This window comes from Carcharodon carcharias, chromosome 5 (genome assembly GCF_017639515.1).
Source record: "Carcharodon carcharias isolate sCarCar2 chromosome 5, sCarCar2.pri, whole genome shotgun sequence".
NCBI classification, from domain to species: domain Eukaryota; kingdom Metazoa; phylum Chordata; class Chondrichthyes; order Lamniformes; family Lamnidae; genus Carcharodon; species Carcharodon carcharias.
Window position 1 is genome coordinate 15,437,342 of NC_054471.1, and position 24,579 is coordinate 15,461,920.

At 46.1% G+C, this 24,579-nt stretch overlaps 1 protein-coding gene across 1 annotated transcript in view; it reads left to right on the forward strand.

Annotated features, from left to right (window-relative positions):
- The window catches only part of LOC121278115 (dynein heavy chain 8, axonemal-like), a 1,831,678-nt gene that overhangs the window by 7,660 nt on the left and 1,799,439 nt on the right, over positions 1-24,579 (forward strand). Inside the window, exons 3-4 of the mRNA XM_041188200.1 lie at positions 4,596-4,829; positions 5,050-5,134. Coding sequence (XP_041044134.1) covers positions 4,596-4,829; positions 5,050-5,134 — 319 coding nt within the window. The remainder of the gene's footprint in view (positions 1-4,595; positions 4,830-5,049; positions 5,135-24,579) is intronic.

The following is a 24,579-nucleotide window of genomic DNA, read 5'->3' on the forward strand; positions in this document are numbered from 1 at the left end:
GCCATAGAGTCGTAGAGGTTTACAGAAAAAGGCCCTTCGGCCCATCGAGTCTGCACCGGTCAAACAAGTACCTAACTATTCTAATCCCATTTTTCAGCACTAGGCCTATAGCCTTGTATGCCATTGCATCGCAAGTGCACATCCCAATACTTCTTAAATTTTATGAGGGTTTCTGCCTCTATCACCTTTTCAGGCTTTGAGTTCCAGATTCCCACCACCCTCTGGGTAAAAAAATTCTTGCTCGCATCCCCTCTAAACCTCCTGCCCCTTACCTTAAACCTATGTACCTATGTCCCCATTGATCCCTCCACCAAGGGATAAAGTTCCTTCCTGTCTATCTGTCAAGGGACGATGGTTAGATTCTCTCTTGTTGGAGATGGTCATTGCCTGGCAGTTGTGTGGCGTGAATGTTACTTGCCACTTGTCGGCCCAAGCCTAGATATTGTCCAAGTCTTGCTGCATTTGGACATGGACTGCTTCAGTATCTCAGGAGTCGCGAATGGTGCTGAACATTGTGCAGTCATTAGTGAACATCCCTACTTCTGACCTTTTAATGCAAGGAAGGTCTTTGATGAAGCAGCTGAAGATGATTGGGCCTCCTACACCACCCTGTGGAATTCCCACAGTGATGCTGTGGAGCTGAGATGACTGATCTCCAACAACCACAACCGTCTTTCTTTGTGCTGTGTATGACTCCAACTGGTGGAAAGCTTTCCCCGATTCCCATGGACAGCAGTTTTGCTAGAGTTCATTGATGCCACACTTGGTCAAATGCTCCCTTGATGTCAAGAGCAGTCACTCCCACCTCATCCCGGGAGTTCAGCTGTTTTGTCCATGTTTGAACCAAGGCTGTAATGAGGTCAGGTGCTGAGTGACTCTGGCGGAACCCAAACTGAGCCTCACTGAGCAGGTTATTCCTGAGCAAGTGCTGCTTGATACCACGGTTGATGACATCTTCCATCACTTTACTGATTATCGAGGGTAGACTGAAGGGAGGGAAATTGGCTGGGTTTGAGTTGTCCTCCTTTTTGTGTAGAGAACATACCTGTGCAATTATCCACATTGCCGGGTAGGTGCCAGTGTTGTATCTGTAGTGGAACAGTTTGGCTAGGAGTGTGGCAAGTTCCAGAGCACAACTCTTCCGTATTATTGCCAGAATATTGTGAGGTCCCACAGCTTTTGCAGTATCCAGTGCCTTCAGCCATTTCTTGATATCATTTGGAGTGAATCCAATTGACTGAAGACAGGAATATGTGATACTGGGGTCTTCTGGAGGAGGCCAAGATGGATCATCCACCTGTCACTAATGGTTGAAGATTGTTGCAGTTGCTTCAGCCTTATCATTTGCACTGATGTGTTGGACTTCCCAGTCATTGAGGATGGGGATACTTATGGACCCTTCTCCTTACTAGGAGGCAGCTTAGTTCTAAGACATGCCCATGTGACCTGAGGTTGCCATAGGAATGAAAAGCTGAGAAAAAAAGGGGAAATAGAAAACTAATTGCAGTGGTGTTGGGTTTCAGCTTGTCTCTGTGGCAGACAGCTCAGTACACTTAGGGCAGGATTTTACGCCCCGTGGAGGATGCGCGCCCGTCCCGATTAGGGCATAAGATAGCGCATGATGGCATTGGGCGAGTGTCGCAACGTTATCGAGCACTCATAGTCATAGAGATCTACAGCACAGAAAAAGGCCCTTCGGCCCATCGAATCCACGCCAGTCAAACAAGTACCTAACTATTTTAATCCCGTTTTCCAGCACTAGGTCCACAGACTCGTATGCCTTGTATCGCAAGTGCACATCCAAATACTTCTTAAATGTTGTAAGGGTTTCTGCCTCTACCACCCTTTTAGCCAGTGAGTTCCAGGTTCCCACCACCCTCTCGGTGAAAAAATTCTTCCTCACATCCCCTCTAAACCTCCTGCCCCTTACCTTAAATCTATGCGTCCTGGTTATTGATCCCTCCACCAAGGGGAAAAGTTCCTTCGTGTCTACCCTATCTATGCACCTCATAATTTTTTACACCTCAATCATGTACCCCCTCAATCTCCTCTGCTCCAGGGAAAATAACCCCAGTCTATCCAATCTTTCCTCATAACTAAAACCCTCCAGCCCAGGCAACACCCTTGTAGATCTCCTCTGCACTTTGTCTAGTGCAATCACATCCTTCCTATAATGCAGATTCTAGAACTGCAAGCAATACTCTAGCTGTGGCCTAACCAGCGTTTTGTACAGTTGCAGCATTACCTCCCTGCTATTATATTCTATGCCTCGGCTAATAAAGGCAAGTATCCCATATGCCTTCTTATCTACCTGCCCTGCTACCTTAAGGGACCGGTGGACATGCACACCAAGGTCCCTCTGATCCTCGGTACTTCCCAGGGTCCTACCTTTCATCATGTATTCCAGTGCCTTGTTTGTCCTGCCCAAGTGCATCACCTCACACTTATCCGGATTAAATTCCCATTTACCATTGATCAGCCCATCTGACCAGTCTGTCTATGTCCCCCTGTAATCTAAGGCTATCCTCCTTACTATTTACCACCCCACCAATTTTCGTGTCATCCATGAACTTAGTGATCAACCCTCCTACATTCAAGTCTAAATCGTTTATATATACCACAAACAGCAAGGGACCCAACAGCAATCCCTGTGGAACTCCACTGGACACCAGTCACCAGGCATCCAGTCACAAAAACACCCGTCGACCATCACCCTCTGCTTCCTGCCATTCGGCCAATTCTGGATCCAGTTTGCCAAATTGTCTTTGATCCCTTTACCCTTACCTTCGTTTTCAGTCTCCAATGCAGGACCTGATCAAAAGCCTTGCTGAAGCCCAAGTAGACTACGTCAAATGCATTGCTCTCATCTACACACCTGGTCACTTCTTCAAAAAATTCAATCAAACTGGTCAGACATGACTTCCTCTTAACAAAGCCATGCTCACTGTCCTTGATTAATCCCTGCTCTCCAGGTGTAGATTAATTCTGTCCCTCAGAATTAATTCCAATAGTCTCCCCACCACTGAGGTTAGACTGACTGGCCTGTAGTTCCCTGGTTTATCCCTTCCTCCCTTCTTGAATAACGGTACCACATTGGCTGTCCTCAGTCTTCTGGCATCTCTCCTGTGGCCAGAGAGGTATTGTGTGCTATCAGGACTATCATGACTCAAGCGATAGTGAATTAATTGACGTACACTTTGTCCGTGTTAACCATGCCTGGGGATTTCAGATGGAATACGGCTGTTGGTATATGCAACTCAAGGACCAAAACGATTGTGTGGGAAGTGAGAGATCCTACATAACTTAGACCAAGTAAGAAAGATTATGAGATTGCAGATTGTGCGGAATTAATATGAGTGCTTGTAACTACGTGAGGTGTATCTTTGTAACAACTATTTAAAGTGAAATTTACCTTCTTATTTAAAATATTCTTTGCACATTAATTAATGTTTGAACTATGTTGATTTTAGTTGGTTTGTTAAATAAAAGACATGAAATCTTGTCCATAAAAGCAAAATACTGCGGATGCTGGAAATCTGAAACAAAAACAAAAATAGCTGGAAAAACTCAGCAGGTCTGACAGCATTTGTGGAGAGGAACACAGTTAACATTTCGAGTCCGTATGACTCTTCATCAGAACTGAGGAAAAATAGAAATGAGGTGAAATATAAGCAAAATGGTGAGAGGTTTGTCCTTTTGTCTATGACATCTTTGGCAACCTCATCTTTGCCTCCACCTATCACTGGCCCTCTATCCAGCTCTACCTGTTCCACCCCCCCTCAACCAGCTTATATTTCACCTCATTTCAATTTTTCCTCAGTTCTGATGAAGAGTCATACGGACTCGAAACGTTAACTGTATTCCTCTCCGTAGATGGTATCAGACCTGCTGAGCTTTTCCAGCTATTTTTGTTTTTGTTTCATGAATTCTTGTCCATTAGTTTTCTTTCTGTTGGCGTCATGGGGATTCCTTTTTTAAAAAAAGGTATTGGCTTTATGGGGGTCGTAATAGTGAAACTGTGTTGCTATTGGGATGGAATATAGCCAGGAATGGTGATAGAGGAGCCTGGGTCATTTTTTGTGAGGTGTGAATCAGTGAGTATGTCAGGCTGTTGCTTGACCTGTCTTTAGGACATCTCTCCCAGTCTTGACGCAAGTTCCCAGATGTTAAGGTGGAGGATTTTACAGGGTTGGCCTAAGTTGTTGCTAGATGGTCCGTCTGGTTTTATCCTTACTCGACTTTTTGTAGCGGTTTGATACAACTGAGTGGCTTGCTAGGCTATTTCAGAGGACAGCTAAGAGTCAACCAGATTGTTGTTTGTCTGGAGTCCTTTATATGTAGTCCAGACAGATAAGGACGGCAGTTTTCCTTTCCAAATGGATATTGGTGAACCAGATGAGTTTCTACAACAATCTGGGAGTTTCATGATCATTATTACTGAGCTTAGCTTTTAATTCCAGATTTATTAATTGATTGAATTTAGTTTCGCATGACTGCTGTGGTGGGAATTGAACATCTATATCTGGAACACTAGACTGGGGTCTGGACTGCTAGCCCAGTAACATTATCAGTATACACTTGTGTTCCCATAAAAGCTGTTGCTCCCTGGATTTCCCATTCTGAGCCCTAGGGTGGGATTTTCCGACCTCAAGGGCCGCTGGGATCGTCCAGTCCTGCCAAAAGTCAATGGACTTTTGGCTGGGCTGCTGAATCTCCCATGGCAGATCCTGCCACAACGGGGCTGGCAAATCACAGCCCTAGACTTAAAACAACAAGCTACGACCAGCAGTTCAATATTAATTAACTGTTCTCCACACCTCAGACTATTGGTAAGCAACACATTCTCCAAATCTTGCCAATGATCGTAGAGGAACATTGAGTGAAAAAATGTATTAATTAACAAACTAATTGGGGCAAAAATTTGTGACAATGCCATGTTAGTTTTTGTTTTTATGATGAGCTAATTGGAACACAGTAATTAAATGTGCTTATATGAAACACAATTGAGGTGCGGAAATGTTTTCACCATTAATACTTTTTTCTTGACAGTTCCAGCATTTTGATGATTTCTTTTCAAAAGGAGGCACAAAATCAATTGTGTTCTTTTACCAAGAAGCTGAACCACCAGTAATAGGTAAATGTTATTAATATGTTGTGAACAAGACATGATTAATGTGGAAGTGTATTCTCCTTAATATGCATACAATCTTAAATATGTTAAATCTTAAATCTGTTATCTGTATCATTTATAATAAAGTTTTCAGATTTTTAAAAATTCAGTTTTACACTTGATGGGATTTTAATGCTTGACAATCCAGTTGTTAGTTCATTAGCATAAACCCACGAGTCCAGATTGCTCTGACCGGTGCCCGGCTGACGCCTGCTGATTTGTTAACTTCCTAAATGCGTTCCCAATTTTGTTATGCTCCCGGGTGAGGAGGAATGAGCTGCCTCCCCTTCTTTATTCAACTCCCTTGGTTGGTCGCAGCAAGGTTAATTTAAGAAGGATCCCTCTTGCTCCGTGAATTTCTTTTCCAAGTCCAAATGTATTTATGTTTTAGAAGGAGCAAATTTAACCAGGCTTTCTTGAGTCAAAGAAAGAGTAAGTTTATTAGTTATTAAAAACCCGAGGGGAAAAATAATAAAAACACAACACACATATAAACATCAGAAATGAGAAGCTGAGTCCAAATAAAAGTTAAAAAGGATATAAAAATCAGTCTTTGGGCTTGTCTGTGAGGCATGGATGCTGAAATGCTGAGGCTGTTAAGTTGGGTGACTCCAGTAAAGCTGACGGTTGCAGTTTAGAAGTTGGTTTGGAGATACTAGGTTCTGCAAGTTGGTGAAGAAGCTGTCCTATTTCCTTTTTGATTGTGGCTTTGCTGACTTACCTCCAGCAACAGCGAGAGAGAGAAAGAGAGAGAGCCTTTGCCTTCAAGTTGAACTTCTGCTGTCACAGCACATCAGCACACACTTCAGATCTGTAGCCAGCCTTTTAACCCATTTTCTTGTATATTCTTGGAAGGGAAAAAAAACAAACATGTATTTCGCCCATAGTCCGTTTACTTTCATCCCTGACCACATTTTGAGATATGAATCAGCAGGAGATGGATTTTAGATGCCTGCTGAGATGTGGCAATCAGTCTCCATTGTCTCTGCAATCACAGGAGATCAAAGTTCAGCCTTTTGCATTTCATCTCTTCCTTTCCAGTTTCTCTGTCTGAAGTAGGCCTTGACACACTTTTAGGTGGGACATTCCATGTTCTCTCGGGATTAGTCAGTGAAGTATAATCCATGTAAGAATTTTCCAGAAAGTGGTTACTTTACATTCTCAGCCATCTTTTGCTCAGTGTCTTTGCTTGTATGTCTTTCTAAAAAAAGTTCAATATGTCCTTAAATAATTCAGCACTGTAATCCACTGTTGTGACAATATGCACCAAAATGAAAACAGAGAATAAGGGACATGTACAGTGGCATCTGTAAATACTGTGTTAATTGAATGTTTATTTGTAACCAGCTAGTTGCCATTAACTGAGGATGTGTTCCTGCATATCGGAACCCACTAAAACTATTGTTGTTGGGTTTTGAGGTCCATGTTTGTAATGTGTATCTCTAAATAAAGGATTATGACCAGATATTATGCCTCTTAAATGGACAACAAAGGTAATAGGGTGTAAGATTGCATCGGATGCTTTAGGTCAACCCTCCGAGGTCGTCATGCCAGGTTTACATTTATGAGTGGCAGAGGGGAACAACATGTGAACGCTGCCCGTGTATTTAAAATGAACAAATGACAGCCATTTAAGATCATTAACGAATCAATAGACCAGAATTTTACTGCCTCCTCCGGATTGGACAGTAAGCAGCTTCAGAGCCTAAGCAGCTTTTAAAGAGTAGCAACAGTTGGCAGCTGTTGCCATTGCTGTAATCTGGAGCCGTGGACAGAGGCATTTTCCTTTCATAGGTAGAAAGAAGTATGGAAGCCATTGATATGTGGTGCCCCCCCTTGGTGCCATTGTATTCCTTCTAGGGGTATCACATAAGAGGGGTCTGAGAGGAAGGTGGGGTGGGGCGTGTGGCAGCAGCCATTTGCAGGGTGGCCTTGTCAGTGCCCAAGTATCGTAAATGTCATTCATTTATGAGTAGGGTCACACAACGAGGAGGAGAACCTGATGGGGGAGGAGTGTAGGCACATGGATCTGCATTATAGCAACCTCATGCCAATCTGTAGGCGCAGCTTCATGAAGGGGAAGTGGCAGAACGCAACAAAGGGGACCACAAGCATGTGCCAGTAAAAAAACAAAGGTACCCTGTGGGTAGGGTATACAGACAAAAGATGATCTAGATGCAGACATTGGAGATGCATTGTTCTCAAAGACTGCAGGCAGAATTTTCCCAGAATGACACTAAATGCGGTAGCGATGGGTAAAATGAAGTCCCACCTGCCGATGAAAATGGCAGGTTTTCACACCGTATCGTCCCGAGCCTGCCTCATTATTTATTCACTCCCACGAAACACGCCGTTTCCATGGCAAGTAGGCTCTCATTTGCCTGCCTGCCATCACCCCACTGTTGCATCATGCCGGCCACCATCTTTAAAGACAGCCACCAGCGAAGCGCTCATCGTCACCAGCTCACCACCGCTGCCCGGGTTATATAGCCAGCAAAGGAAAATAGACTGCAGCCCCCTGCTTCAACGATGGGCCCCTCGAGCGACTGCTGGATGCTGTGGAGGCCTGCTGGGATGTGCTCTATTCCTGCTCTAGCCGCAGGATGTGCAGCAAAGTTACCAACTCAGCTTGGGAGGCGGTGGCAGCGGTGGTCAGCACAAATGCCCTGCAGAGGAGGACAGTGCTGCTAAAGGATGAATGATCTTCTCTGTTCTGCCAGGGTAAGTCACCCTTTTCATCGCACCCAACTCTCACACTCTCAAACCCATCACATACCCACAGGGCCCACACCCATTGCCAGTTCAAGGGACATCAGCATTCATCCTTTCCCACACACCGATATTGTCCTCATCCCGTCCTTGGAACCACTCACCACCTACACAGGCTAGCCATACTTATAATCTGGCCCGGCAGGCGTCCTGGCACACTACCCCCATCTCTATCCAAGCAGGACAAACTGGCACACAACAGGAGGGAAGGGCTGCTGACAGGTGGAGGGATACCGGAGATCAAAGTCTCTCAGACTTCTAAAACAGTGCCAGCCAACTGGATGACCGAGACAGGTCCTGTACTGATGGTGAGGCCGGCTCTGCTCTACCCAGTGAGGATCCAGCAGTGCAACAGTCATCAGACAACCATGCCGTGAGTTATGTGTCCTCTTTCACAGGCCACTTCCATGCACTAATTATCTCCCCTCACTTTCGCAGGCACATCTGCCAAACAGCCGACAGAGTCCATGACCTAGGGCCTCCAATCAAGCTCCAAGGAAACCCCTGAAGAGGAATCTGAAGGCACTCTCCCTGCAGTCCTGTCACAGCATTTACTCACACCCTCGACCAGCGCAGAGACACACACTTTGGTGGGCCCTAGCTTTAGAGTAACGTCGGGAATCACAATCTGGTGAGCACATCACACTTTCTGATCCATAGCTGGCGGAAGCAGAAACTTCCCAGGTCCCTGGCACTCGGAGGATTGCTGTAGGCCAGACGTTGCTGAGCCTCTGGACTCGGTCATGTTACAGTTGCTGGAGCTGCAAAGGTAAGCTAGGGAACAACAGGAAGGTATGCCCGCTGCACTTCTCATTGCAAAGCATGATGGAGGAGTCCATCCGTCTTCAGGCTGAGGTGATGGCACCGGCATTGCAATGCACCAAGGTCAATACTGGCAGGATGGGCCACCATGGAGACATTGGTCCAGGGCATCACTCCTGCACTGCTGCACGGGCTTAACTCCATTGCTGATGTCATAGTTGGCCTCCAACAGTGTGTACATAGTGGGGTGCTGGGTGGCTTGATCTCACTCCAGCTACCCCTTCTGCTCATGGAATCAGCTATGGGCCCTCTGGCACTCAGAGTGAGGAGGATCAACAAGTGCACAGTCCGGGGCCATAGGTCCAGATGACTCTAGGAGGCACCGGCCCATCTGAATCACATCTTCTTGTGGCCTCCGCAGCTCCAGCTTCACAGACCGAGGAAGGTGCCACTGCCACACAGCAGGACCCCGCAAGCAGGGGCCCTTCACGTCTCGGCCCTCCAGAGGACACATGGCAAAGTCATCACAGACAGGATGGCACAGTCAGCAGGCTTCCTCCACCTCTCCTGTGGATGGCTGGGAGCACCAAGATGTAGCGGCAGGGTTCGGAAAGTTAGGTAAAGGTAGTTGCACAGCCTGGCCATGGGTGCTGATAGCTTGTACATACTGTTCACTATTGTCAATAAACTCCTAGGAATGTCACCCTGTGGCTCCTTGTTCTGATGAGCACTGCTCCTTTCACTCAGATGTGAAACCTTTCTGTACAAGATAAAAGGCAGGTGTCTCAGTCCAGGGCCTCTTCCCTGTGCTCTGTGCAGCCTTCAGACTGCAGCCTCACAATCCCTGCAAACATTACTGATATCCTTCCTGTAGTTAGGCAACCAGAACTGCACACAATTCTCCAAGGTTGGCCTCACCAATGTCTTATACAACCTCACCATAACATCCCAACTCCTATACCTCAATACTTTGATTTATGAAGGCCAGTAGGCCAAAAGCTTTCTTTTCAACCCTGTCTACCTGTGACGCCACTTTCAGGGAATTATGTATCTGAACTCCCAGATCCCTTTGTTCCTCAGCACTCCGCAGTGCTCTACCATTTACTGTGTATGTCCTACCTTGGTTTGTCCTTCCAAAATGCAACACCTCACAGTTTTCTGCATTAAATTCCATCTGCCATTTTCTGGCCCATTTTTCCAGTTGGTCTAGATCCCTCTGCAAGCTTTGAAAGCCTTCGTCGCTGTCCACAACGCCTCCAATCTTAGTGTCATCAGCAAACTCGCTGATCCAATTTACCACATTATCATCCAGATCATTGATATATACAACAAACAACAATGGTCCCAGCACAGATCCCTGAGGCATACCATTAGTCATAGGCCTCCTGTCTGAGAAGCAATCATCCACTACCACTCTTTGTCTTCTCCCACACAGCCAATTTCGAATCCAGTTTCCAACCTCTCCATGGATACCAAGTGTCTGAACCTTCTGAACTAACCTCCCATGTGGGACCTTGTCAAAGGCCTTACTAAAGTCCATGTAGACAACATCCACAGCCTTTCCTTCATCTACTTTCTTGGTAACCTCCTCGAAAAACTCTACAAGGTTCGTTAAACATGACCTACCACACACAAAGCCATACTGACTATCCTTAATCAGCCCTTGGCGTCCAAATAATTGTATATCCGATCTCTCAGAACACCTTCCAATAATTTACCTACTACTGCCGTCAGGCTCAGGGGAGTAACAGGGGATTCTATAGTCAGGGGAACAGATAGGCACTACTGTGGCTGTCAATGTGACTCCAGGATGGTGTGTTACCTCCCTGGTGCCAGGGTCCAGGATGTCACTGAATGGCTGCAGGGCATCTTGAAGGGGGAGGATGATAAGACAGAGGTCATGGTACATGTTGGCACCAATGACATAGGTAGAAAGAGGGATGAGGTCTTGCATCAAGAATTCAGGGAGTTAGGCAGCAGACTAAAAAGCAAGACCTCTCAGGTTGTAATCTCTGGATTATTCCCAGTGCCACGTGCTTGCGAGCTCAGAAATAGGAGAATAGCGCAGATGAATATGTGGCTTAAGAGTTGGTGCAGGAGGGAGGGTTTTAGATTCCTGGATCACTGGGACTGTTTCTGGGGAAGGTTGGACCTGTACAAGCAGAACAGTCTACATCTGAACCAGAGCAGGACTAACATCCTTTCGGGCAGGTTTGCTGGTACTGTTGGGAGGAGTGTAAACTAATTCAACAGGGGGAGGGGACACAGAATGTTAGCTGAATAGGGACACATCATATTATAGTAAAACAATCAAGTCAGAGGGAGTACAGCTGCATTAAGTTTCAAGGGAGTAAGGCAAGGCTGGATGGCCTCTACTTTAATGCCAGGAGTATTACAGATAAAAAGGATGAATTATGGGTGAAGATTGACACGTGGAATTGTGATGTAGTAGCCATCACAGAGACATGGTTGAGGGAGGGGCAGGATTGGCAGTTCAACATTCCAGGATATAGAATCTTCAGGCGAGACAGGGGAGGGGGTAAAAGAGGAGCAGGCATTGCATTATTTGTTAAGGAGTCAGTTACTGCAGTAAGGAGAGATGATATCTTTGAGGGGGCATCGAATGAAGCTTTGTGGGTAGAGCTTAGGAGTACAAAAGGGGCAGCCACATTGTTAGGTGTTTATTATAGACCCCTAGATCGTCAGTGGCAAATTGAGGAGCAAATATGTGTACAATTTGTGGAGGTGTGTAATTATATTAGGTGATTTCAACTTTCCCAACAATAATTGGGATAGACATAGTGCTAAGGGCTTGGATGGAGTGGATTTCTTGAAATGTGTACAGAAGAACTTTTTAGGTCAAAGTATAGAGGGCCCAACAAGGGATGGTGCAGTGCTGGACCTAATTCTGGGGAATGAAGCTGGACAGGTGGCTGAGGTGGTTGTCGGGGGAGCATTGTAATGATAGCGATCACAACATGGTACAATTTAACCTTGTTATGGACAAAGAAATTGACAAGTTGCAAAAAAATATTTTGGATTGGGGGAGAGTGGATTTTAGTAAAATAAGGCAGGATCTGGCCAAGGTAGACTGGGAACAGCTACTTGTGGGGAAATCTACAGAGGAGCAGTGGGGGGGGGGCATTCAGAAAGGAAATGGGGAGGGCACATTCTCAACATGTTCCCTCTAGGGTGATAGGAAGGAGTAACAAACTCAGGGAACCATGGATGACCAGAGATATTCAGGATACTATGAGAAGGAAAAGAGAGGCTTTTAACAGGTACAAGGGAAGCAAATCATCAGAGGCATGAGTGGAGTACAGAAAGTGCAGGGTGGAGCTTAAGCAAGCAATTAGGAGAGCAAAGAAGAGAGTGCGAGAGGAGGACTCTGGGACAGGCTGTCAGCAGCACCTGGAGGATAGTGTGAGAGGAGGTCTCTGGGACAGGCTGTCAGCAGCACCTAAAGGAGAGAGTGAGGGGAGGACTCTGGGACAGATAGTCAGCAACACCTAGATGAGTCAGAAGTTGAAAAGGAGCGCGAGAGGTGCCGGGAGTTGAAGAGAAGTTGGGAGAGCAGGGGTGACCGAGGGAGTTTGGTGAGGAGGGAACGAGGTGATCCTTTGAGTACTGTGAGTACGGCCGGGTAAGCATTTACTACTTTTATTGCTTATAGTTGTTAAGGTCTTATCTTGTGGTTCATCGTTTGTAGGGGCTATATTCTGTAACAACGAGGAACAGGGAAGAAGGACCCGAGAGTAATTGATATTAAGTATCTTCCAAAAGGTTTAATTTAATTTAAAGGGGTAAGTCATGGCAGGAGAGCTCAAAGCCATGGCGTATTCCTCCTGCTCTATGTGGGAAGTCGGGCACATTTCCAGTCCCCAGGGCCAGCATGCTTATGGGAAGTGTCCCTAGCTGCAGCTCCTGGAAGCCTGGGCTTTAGAGCTGGAGAGGCGGCTGGGGACACTGTGGAGCATCTGCTAGGCGGAGAGTATTGTGGATAGCACACAGAGAGAGGTGGTCACACCGCAGGCTAAGACTCCACAGGCAGGAAGGGAATGGGTGACCACCAGGCAGAGCAAGAGGACTAGGCAGGCAGTGCAGGAATCCCCTGTGGCTATTCCCTTGCAAAACAGATATACTGCTTTCGATACTGTTGGGGCGAATGGCCTCTCAGAAGAAAGCAGCAACAGACAAATTTGTTGCACTGCGTTTGGCTCTGCTGCACGGGGAGGAGTAAAAAGTGTGGGAATGCAATAGTTATAGGGGATTCAATTGTAAGGGGAATAGACTGGTGTTTCTGTGGCTGCAAAGGAGACTCCAGGATGGTATGTTGCCTCCCTGGTGCTAGGGTCAAGGATGTCTCCGAGCAGCTAGAGGACATTCTGAAGGGGGAGGGTGAACAGCCAGTGGTCGTGGTACACATTGGTACAAACGACATAGGTAAAAAAAGGGATGAGGTCCTAAAAGCAGAATATAGGGAGTTAGGAAGTAAGTTGAAAAGTAGGACCTCAAAGGTAGTGATCTCAGGATTACTACCAGTGTCATGTGCTAGCCAGAGTAGAAATAGCAGGATATATCGGATGAACACTTGGCTGAAGAGATGGTGTGAAGGGGAGGGTTTCAGATTCCTGCGGATTGGGACCAGTACAAACTGGACAGGTTACACCTGAGAAGGACTGGGACTGATGTCCTAGGGGAACATTTGCTAGAGTGGTTGGGGAGGGTTTAAATTAAAATGGCAGAGGGATGGGAACCTATGCAAGGAGTCAGAGGAAGTGGAATCAAAGACAAGAGCAAAAGACAGAAAGCTGAATAAGAAAAGTGATAGAGAAATCAGGGGCAAGAATCAAACAGGGCCTCCATGAAATGTAGTGGGAACGGGACAAGCAGTGTTAAAAAGACAAGCCTTCGGGCTTTGTGCCTTAACGCGAGGAGCATTCGCAATAAAGTGGATGAATTAACCGCGCAAATAGATGTAAACAGGCATGATATAGTTGGGATTATGGAGACATGGCTGCAGGGTGACCAGGGATGGGAACTGAACATCCAGGGGTATTCAGTATTTAGGAAGGACAGACAAAAAGGAAAAGGCGGTGGAGTTGCATTGCTGGTTAAAAAGGAAATTAACGCAATAGCGAGTAAAGATATTAGCTCCGACAATGCGGAATCTGTATGGGTAGAGCTGAGAAACACTAAGGGGCAAAAAACATTAGTGGGGGCTGTATATAGACCCCCAAACTAGTGGTGATGCTGGAAATGGCATTAAACAGGAAATTAGAGACGCATGCAATAAAGGTACATCTATAATTATGGGTGACTTTAATATCCATATATATTTGGCAAATCAAATTAGTAACAATTCCGTAGAGGAGGAATTCCTGGAGTGTATACGGGATGTTTTTCTGGACCAATACATTGCTGAACCAACGAGAGAACAGGCCAGCCTCGACTGAGTATTGTGTAATGAGAAAGGAGTAATTGGCAATCTAGTTGTGCAAGGCCCCTTGGGGATGAGCAACCATAATATCATAGAATTCTTCATCAAGTTGGAGAGTGACGTAGTTGAGTCTGAGACTTGGGTCCTGAACCTTAATAAAGGAAACAACGATGGTATGAGGCGCGAGTTGGCTATGATGGATTGCGAAACATTACTTGAAGGGATGACGGTGAATAGGCAATGGCAAACATTCAAAGAGTGCACGGGTGAACTGCAACAATTGTTTATTCCTGTCTGGCACAAAAGTAAAACAGGATAGGTGGCCAAACCATGATTTACAAGGGAAATTAGAGATAGTCTTAGATGGAACGAAGAGGCATACAAATTGGCCAGAAAAAACAACAGATCTGAGGATTGGGAGCAGTTTAGAATTCAGCAAAGGAGGTGCAAGTGATTGATTTAAGAAGGGGAAAATAGAGTACGAGAGTGAGCTTGCAGGGAACATAAACGCTGATTGTAGGAGTTTCTATAGGTATGTGAAGAGAAAAAGATTGGTGAAGACAGTCAGAAACAGGGGAATTTATATTAGGGAACAGAGAAATGGCTGACCCATTTAATACATACTTTGGTTCTGTCCTTACAAAGGAGGACACTAATAACATACCAGAAATGTTGGGTAACACAGGGTTTTGTGAGAGGGAGGAACTGAAAGAAATCAGTATTAGTAGGGAAATGGTGTTGGACTAATTGATGGGATTGAAGGCCGATAAATCCCCGGGGCCTGATAATCTATATCCCAGAGTACTTAAGGAAGTGGCCTGAGAAATAGTGGATGCATTGGTGGTCACCTTCCAAGATTCTATAGAATCTGGAACAGTTCCTACAGATTGGAGGGTAGCTAATGTAATCCCACTCTTCAAAAAGGGAGGCAGAGAGAAAACAGGAAATGATAGACCAGTCAGCCTGATGTCGGTGGTGGGGATAATTCTAGAGTCCATTATAAAAGATTTAATAGCTGAGCACGTGGAAAACAGTGGCAGAATTGGACAGAGTCAGCATGGATTTATGAAAGGGAAATCATGCTTGACAAATCTACTGGAATTTTTCGAGGATATAACTAGTAGAGTTGATGAGGGGGAGCCAGTGGATGTGGTTTATTTGAACTTTCAGAAGGCTTTCGACGAAGTCCCACATAAGATATTGGCGTGTATATTTAAAGTCCATGGGATTGGGGGTAGTTTATTGAGATGGACAGAAAACTGGTTGGCAGACAGGAAACAAAGTAGGATTAAACGGATGTTTTTCCAAATGGCAGGCAGTGACTAGTGGGGTACTGCAGGGATCGGTGCTGGGACTCCAGTTATTCACAATATATATTAATGATTTAGATGAGGGAACTAAATGTAATATCTCCAGATTTGCAGATGAAACAAAGCTGGTTGGGATTGTGAGCTGTGAGGAGGATGCAGAGATGCTTCAGTGTGATTTGGACAAGCTGAGTGAGTGGGCAAATGCATGGCAGATGCAGTACAATGTGGATAAATGTGAGGTTATCCATTTTGGTAGCAAAAACAGGAAGGCAGATGATAGGCAATGGATATAAATTGAGAGAAGGGAATGTGCACCGAGACCTGGGTGTCTTCATACATCAGTCGCTGAACGTAAGCATGCATGTGCAGCAGGCAGTAAAGAAGGCAAATGGTTTGTTGGCCTTCATAGCCAGAGGATTCGAGTACAGGAACAAGAGTGCCTTGCTGCAATTGTCCATGGCCTTAGTGAGATGACACTTGGAATATTGTGTGCAGTTTTAGTCTCCTTATCTCAGGAAGGATGTACTTGCTACAGAGGGAGTGCAGCAAAGGTTTTTCCCGACTGATTCCTGGGATGGCGGGACTGGCATATGAGGAGAGATTGTGTCGATTACAATTGTATTCACTGGAGTTCTGAAGAATGAGGGGGATCTCATAGAAACCTATAGAATTCTAATAGGACTAGACAGGGTAGATGCAGGAAGGATGTTCCCGATGGTGGGGCAGTCCAGAACCAGGGGTCACAGTCTGAGGATATGGGGTAGACCATTTAGGACTGAGATCAGGAGATATCTCTTCACCCAGAGAGTGGTGAGCCTGTGGAATTCGTTACCTCAGAAATTAGTTGAGACTGAAACATTTTATGTTTTCAAGAAGGAGTTAGATATAGCTCTTGGGGTGAAAGGGATCAAAGGGAGTGGGGAGAAAGCAGGAGCAGGTTGTTGAATTGGATGTTCAGCAATGATCATAATGAATGGCGGAGCAGGCTCGAAGGACTGAATGGCCTACACCTGCCCCTAGTTTCTGTGTTTCTATATGAGAAAGCTCTGGCTGGTAAAAGTAGGGAAAATCCCAAGATATTCGAAAAGTATATCAATAGGAAGAGGATGGCGGGATAACCAGGGAAAGAGTCGGGCCCCTTAGGGACCAAGGGGGCAATCTATGGGTGGAGTCAGAGGACATCGGTAGAGTGTTGAATGAATACTTCACATCCATCTTCACCCAAGGTAATGACGATGATGGTATGAAACTTTGGGAGAGAGACTGCGAGGTTCTTGAGCAAATTGATAAAGGGAGTGACAAGGCAGTGGAGGTTTTGGCAGCCTTAAAAGTGGACAAATATCCAGATTCGGATGATTTGTGGTCCCAGACTGCTTTGGGAGATAAGGGAGGAGATTGCAGGGGCTCCGACCCAAATTTCTAATTCCTCTATGGCCACGGGGTGGTGCCAGAGGACTGGAGAACAGCTAGTGTGGTCTCGCTATTTAAGAAGGGTAGTAGAGATAAGCCAGGGAGCTACAGGCCAGTGAATCTCGTGTCAGTGGTAGGCAAAGTATTAGAGAAAATTCTGAAGGAGGGAATCTATCTCCACTTGGAGAAGCAAGGTTTGATCAGGGATAGTCAGCATGGCTTTGTCAGAGGGAGGTCATGCCTAACAAATTTGATTGAATTTTTTGAGGAGGTGAACAGGTGTGTAGATGATGGTAGTGCAGTTGATGTAGTTTATATGGATTTCAGCAAAGCCTTTGACAAGGTCCCACATGGGAGACTTATAAAGAAAGCAAATGCACATGAGGTACAGGATAATTTGATAAGGTGGATTCAAAATTGGCTTAATTGTAGGAGACAAAGGGTGATGACAGATGGCTGCTTTAGTGACTGGAAGCCAGTGTCCAGTGGCGTACCACAGGGATCTGTGCTGGGTCCCCGATTATTCGTCATTCATATAAATGACATAGGTGACTATGTTGGGGGGTAGGATTAGTAAGTTTGTGGGTGGTTAACAGTGAGGTTGAGGGTCTTGGGCTACAGGAAGATATAGACAAGATGGTCAAATGGGCAGATAAGTGGCAGATGGAATTTAACCCTGAAAAGTGTGAGGTGATACACTTTGGAAGGAGAAATTTGACAAGGAAGTATTCAATGAATGGCATGACACTAGGAAGTTCTGAGGAACAAAGGGACCTTGGCGTGTGTGTCCATAGATCCCTGAAGGCACAGGGACATGTTAGTGGGGTGGTGCAAAAGACATATGGGACACTTGCCTTTATCAATTGAGGCATAGATTACAAAAGTAGGGATGACATGTTGGATTTGTATAGAACCTTGGTGAAGCCACAGTTGGAGCACTGTGTGCAGTTGTTGTTGCCACCTTATAGGAAGGATGTGATTACACTTGGGTGGCGGGGGGGGAAGCAGAGGAGATTCATCAGGATGTTGCCTGGGATGAAACATTTAAGTTATGAAGAGAGGTTGGATAGACTTGGGTTGTTTTCGTTGGAGCAGAGAAAACTGAGGGCCGACCTGATCGAGGTGTACAAGATTATGAGGGGCATGGACAGGGTGGATAGGGAGCAGCTGGTTCCTTTAGTTGAAGGGGTCAGCCACGAGGGGATTAAGTTCAATGTGAGCGACAGGAGATTTAGGGGGGATGTGAGGAAAAGCTTTTTTACCCAGAGGGTGGTGACGGTCTGGAATGCACTGCTTGGGAGGATGGTGGAAGTGGGTTGCCTCACATCATTTAAAAAGTACCTGGATGAGCACTTGGCACATCAAAATATTGAAGGCTATGGGCCAAGTGCTGGATAGTGGGATCTGGTAGGTAGGTCAGGTGTTTTTCACTTGTCGGTGCAGGCTCGATGGGCTGATGGGCCTCCTTTGCACTGTGTGATTCTGTGAATGGCATGCAGAGCCTGACCCTGGGTGTCATTAATCGCCGACCAGCCACGGCTCGCTGCAGTTGCTGCTCTGGCCTTTTCGCGGCCAGGCACCTCAGTGCCCTCTCCTCCGTGCTCTACGGTTTCTGTAGGCCATCAGGCGTACAGCTAGGTCACCAGGATCCATGATCTTGTTATAGTCCTGCAGCATGAAAGAGAGAGAGAGAGAGAGAGACACACAGTTATCATGGCTGCACTTAGCACCTTTCCTGCCCTGTGTCAGCACCTTTCCTGCCCTTTGTGACCACCTGTTAATGCTTCCTGGAGAATGCTCGTCATCCCTCGGATGGCCAGAGATGAGTGTGCTGCATGGCTCCCCAGTCAACCTGTGACATGGGGGACACTGCTCCAATCCGGGTCGCTGAGATTACAAGGGGCTGTGAGCGCCTCCAGCAGTGACTGCTACATGACCAGCATTGGCGAGGAGACTGAACAACGTATGCAGTCCAACTGCTTGATGTCCAATAAAGTGTTGGTGGACTCGAAGTCTGAGCTGAGAGTTTGAGGGGGAAGGTGGTGGTGAGTGGGCTGGGTGGTGTAAGGCTTGGAGCGCTTGTGACTATTTGGTCCCTCCACGTTGCTTGCATGGGCGGGCAGGCTAGGAGCCCGAACCCAACCATATCACTGTGGCCACATGATCTGTCTCATTTGCAGAGGCATGGTCACTCTATACAGATATCCCTAATGTGTGGCCAATTCCCCTGCTGACCCTGCCTCCCACCTCGATTGCCTCTTCGCAGAGTGCGGCACCAGGGCAGCACTTGACCTCCACCTCCCCTTCCCCCACTGACAACGGTCACCTCCAATGTTGGCCAGCACTTGCCACCGGACATCATCCCCCCCCGCCCCCCAACTCCCCCAGCAGTTGCCTCTGGGGCCTGGCATCTTGTGCCCCCATTCCTCGACGCCTCTGAGGCCTGTAAACAATAGGCAAGCTGTGGAGAATGCTGCTGCTGGTCACTCACCTTAGTTCTCCCAAAGTGAAGGCCGCCAAGTGTGCGTCACCTGCCTGCTGTTGTGAAACATCCTGTTGTGCTTTTCCACCAACATGGACGGACAAACGGGCAGGGTTCCAAGAGTCTGGCAGGATGGCCTCTTAATTATATGCTAATATATTACAAGTAGCTCCCCGCCAACTGATGGTGGGCAATGCGGTCTGCCGTTCGTGGGCTGAGCGGACAATGTAGACTTGCCTTCATGCCGCCCAGAAGCAGGTCGCCCCATATTTTCCGTTCCCGTCAGTTATCAACACCCACTGCCAGTGGGCGTGGAAAATTCCACCCTTTGCCTCTCCTGCGATGATGTTACTGATGTTTAATCTATGCTGAAGCATAGGAGGTGAGCTCAAACACCATCTTCACTTCATTGTAAAAATCATGTGTTATGATATCTTGGATGGTATTTGCCAGGCTGATCAAATTCCAAAGGGAAACTTGGCCACAGTATCACATCAATTTTGCATTTTGTATTTATTACGAGGTTTGTGCACTGAAGTCAGAAGTAATGAGTCCGCTACCACCTTTAGAAATTTTTAAGATTAAATTAAAACATTTTATTAACAAAACATAATAAAACTTAAACACACAAGAATATAATTACACAGTTACATTTAGTTGTAACAGGATTTCTACTTAACTGTATTCCCAAGTACAAACCCCTTTCTGGCAACAATCCACATACATTCTTGATCTATAATACATGCAGCAATATTACCACAAGCACCCACTGTTGCTGGAAGTAATACAGAGCTTCTTTCTCCCTCTCACTTGACAATGGAACTCCAAAGGCTTTTAACAAAACCTTGGTTACTGGAACAGCAGACTTCTCCAGGATGGCTAGAGGCTTTTCCCTCAAGTTTGTTTCACACAGTGCACCTCCCAAGATCTCACACTGCCACACCCATACAGCTTTCCATCTTTGTTTTAATATATTTCTTCCTTTTGATCTGTAAATTCTATTGTCTCATCCTTACTTTCAAGTTATTTTCCCAGAAAATAAAACTCTTCCACGTTGTCATTATGGCCAGCACTTGGTGGAAAAATAAACTTAATACCTTTGCCTTATTTGTCTTGCCAGTTGTAAACATCTTATAATGCCCATTGGAAAATCAAACACCCTGTCAACTTGCATCCAAAAGTGCAAATTCCTTTCACACTGTATCGGCAGAGACCTCATCCTATCTTACGCATCTCCATTTCAAATGCTTGTTTTACACCTTATCCCTTTTGAAGATTCAAAGCTTGTGGTCTGACTTTCTTCAGTTTAATTAAACTACAAACACAAACACACACACACACACACACACACACACACACAGTCATCATAAGCCTGCTTCAGTACCCCACAGTGATCTTAGGAAAAAAAAATCCTTTATGGAAGAAAATCATAAGGAACAACACCAACATGGTACATGGTCTTTTGTGACTTTATGAAAGCCCTTGACTGTCAATCACGAGGGCTTATTGAATATCCTCCTCAAATTTTGCTGCCTATTGTTGGGTTCCTACAACATGAGAAGAATGCCGGCACTGGACATTCAAAACTTTATCCTTATTATTATTTTTAACAATGGATTTCCTGCTGAATTAAAAAGATGGCTGCTACTTGTCACCTGACCACAGGCTTGGTCCTTTTGCCTGGGAGCTATCCCTAGAAGTTACAAGAACAAAAGAAATCTTTGCTCAGGTTCTGGAATCGCAGACCTCATTGTACAGACTCCTTGTAATGGCAAAAGACCAGGAGACTGGTACATCATAACTCATTGTGCTAACAGAGCTGCTAACAGACTCATATCACACCTGGGACTGTCCATACGCACTTTAAGTGGAACCACAAGGATGTAATTTGCATCTGATAAGCCCAACTTGCTAGTGGAGCCAGTGAGTCTATCTAAACAATGGTTCCCCAAACACCAGACCCTCCACATAGATGGTAACTCGTTCAATCACTGATAACTCGAACATTATCAGTCCTGAAATGTAAGCCAACTCCAGATGCTGGAGAAACATCCCTTTTGAAATCATTGTGGAGAAGGAAGGTCGCTTGACTCAACTGACCATTTTAAACCCCTTTATGCCTTTGAGAGTTGAGAAAAAGTGAGTCTGCTGTTTTACCATCCAACTGCTGAGCCAACAAAAAATAGGCCTCTGCAGTCAGTACAACAGCCTGTACCTTGAAGCTTGTCTCTGCTGGAAGATTTTGTACCATTGCCTACAGAACCAGCTCAGTCTCTGAAAAGTGTATACTACTAACCTGGTCTTCAGCCAGCTGAACTTGAATGCCTCCGTGAAAGAATTCCTCATTGGACTCCAATTTTGGACTCTGGAACTCGTGAGCCAATATTCATTTCTGTGGTTCTTGTAATGTAAGACTCCTTTTTTCTATACCCCTTTTACTGTGTGTATTTTTGGAGTGGGACGTTGTGGACGCCCCTCCCCAAGGTTTTGAATGTGAAGAATAATGTGAAGACAAACAAACCTTCTGACTTAATCCTAATTTGCATTTGCTGTGGAGTATTAATAATTTGGATCACAAAAACCAAGGGATCAGCAAATCATGCCACTGCATATTTTTAAAAAAATCAAAACACCTTCTGCTTATGGACAGGTGGTAAAACGAAATCTGTTGTCTGTCTCTTTCCTGTCTGTAACACCATCTTCCGCCTACTCCATGCTGACAGACAGGTGTGATCCTCACCAATGCAGACCCTATCCCAGTGAAGACTGGGGACAAACATGGGTTGTGTCATCACAACAAACCTGTGGTGCAATGCTGCACCTCATGTCCAGCAATTTTTTTTTCATTCATTCGTGGGATGTGGGCTTCACTGGCTGTGCCAGAATTTATTGCCCATCGCTAGTTGCCTTTAGAAGGTAGTGGTGAGCTGCCTTCTTGAACCACTGCAGTCCATATGATGAGGGGCACCCACAGTGCTGTTAGGAAGAGAGTTCCAAGATTTTGACCCAGCCACAGTGAAGGAATGGCGATATATTTCCAAGTTTGGTGAGTGACTTGGAGGGGAACTTCCAGGTGTTGGTGTTCCCATCTATCTGCTGCCCTTGTCCTTCTAGATGGTAGTGGTCGTGGGTTTAGGAGGTGCTGTCAAGGGAGCCTTGGTGAATTCCTGCAGTGCATCTTGTAGATGGTACACACTGTGGCTACCGTGCATTGGTGGTGGAGAGAGTGAATGTTTGTGTATATGATGCCAACTAAGCGGGCTGCTTTATCCTGGATGGTGTCAAGCTTCTTAAATTTTGTAGGAGCTGCACTCATCCAGGCAAGCGGGGATTATTCCATCACACTCCTGACTTGTGCCTTGTAGATCGTGGACAGGATTTGGGGAGTCAGGAGGTGAGCTACTCGTTGCAGGATTCCTAGCCTCTGACCTGTCCTTGTAGCCACAGTATTTATATGGCTAGTCCAGTTCAGCTTCTGATCAATGGTAATTCCCAGGATGTTGATAGTGGGGAATTCAGTGATGGTACTGTTATTGAACATTAAAGGGTGATGGTTGAATTCTCTCTTGTTGGAGATGGTTGTTTCCTGACACTTGTGGTGTGACTGTTACTTGCCATTTGTTAGCCCAAGCCTGGATATTGCCCAGCTCTTGCTGCATTTGGACTTGGATGCTGGGGACCCCCGGAGGAGGCTGAGATGGATCATCTACTTGGCACTTCTGACTGAAGATTGTAGCAAATACTTCAGCCTTACCTTTTGCACTGATGTGCTGGGCTCCCCCACCATTGAGGAGGGGATATTTATAGAGCCTCCTCCTCTAGTGAGTTGTTTAATTGTCCACCACCATTCACAACTAGGTGTGGCAGGACTGCAGAGCTTAGATCAGATCCGTTGTTTGTGGGATCGCTTAGCTGTGCCTATCACTTGCTGCTGATGCTGTTTGACATGCAAGTAGTCAAATGTTATAGTTTGACCAGTTTGACACCTCATTTTTAGGTATGCCTGGTGTTGGTCCTAGCATGCCCTCCTGCACTCTTCATGGAACTAGGGTTGATGCACTGGCTTGATTGTAATGGTAGAGTGGGGGATATGCCGGGCCATGAGGTTACAGATTGTGTTCGAGTACAATTTTGTTGCTGCTGCTGAAGGCCCACAGCACCCCATGGATGCCCAGTCTTGAGCTGCTAGATGTGATCAAAATCTATCCCATTTAGCATGATGGTAGTGCCACACAACATGATGGAGGGTATCCTCAATGTGAAGCCAGGACTTAACCTTCACAAGAGTTGTGCGGTGGTAACTCCTACCGATACAGTCATGGACAGATGTATCTGCTGCAGGCAGGATGGTGAGGATGAGATCAAGTATGTTTTTCCCTATTGTTGGTTCTGTCACCATCTGCCGCAGACCCAGTCTAGCAGCTATATCCTTTAGGACTCGGCCAGCGCTACCAAGCTCCCCTTGGTGATGGACCCCACCCAGAGTATGTTCTGCGCCCTTGCCAGCCTCAGTGCTTCCTCCAAGTGGTGTTTAACATGAAGAAGCACTGATTCATCAGCTGAGGGAGGGCAGTATGTGGTTATCGGACCACGCCCATGTTTGACCTGATGTCATGAGACTTCATGGGATCCAGAGTCGATGTTGAGGACTCCCATGGCAACTCCTTCCCAACTGTATACCAATGTGCTGCCACCCCTGCTGAGTCTGTCCTGCCGGTGGGACAGGGCATACCCAGGGATGGTGATGGTGGTGTCTGGGACATTATCTGTATGATATGCTTCAGTGAGGATGACTATGTCAGGCTGATGCTTGATTAGTCTGTGAGACAGCTCTCCCAATTTTGGCACTAGCCCCCATATGTTAGTAATTAGGTCTTTGCAGGGTCGACAGGGTTGGATTTGCCATTGTCACTTCAGTGCCTTGGTTGATGCCAGCTGGTCTGTCCGGTTGTGTTCCTTTTTTTGAGACTTTGTAGCGGTTTGATGCAACTGAGTGGCTTGCTAGGCCATTTCAGAGGCATTCAAGAGTCAACACGCAGCTATGTGTCTGGAGTCACACGTAGGCCAGACCAGGGAAGGACGACAGATTTCCTTCCCTAAAGGACATTAGTGAACCAGATGGGTTTTTACAACTCTGGATTAGTAGTCCAGCGACAATACCACTATGCCACCACCTCCATGGGGGCATTAGGTCCTCCTGAAGGGTGTGGCAGAAGTGAGCCACCAGAGCTTGGGA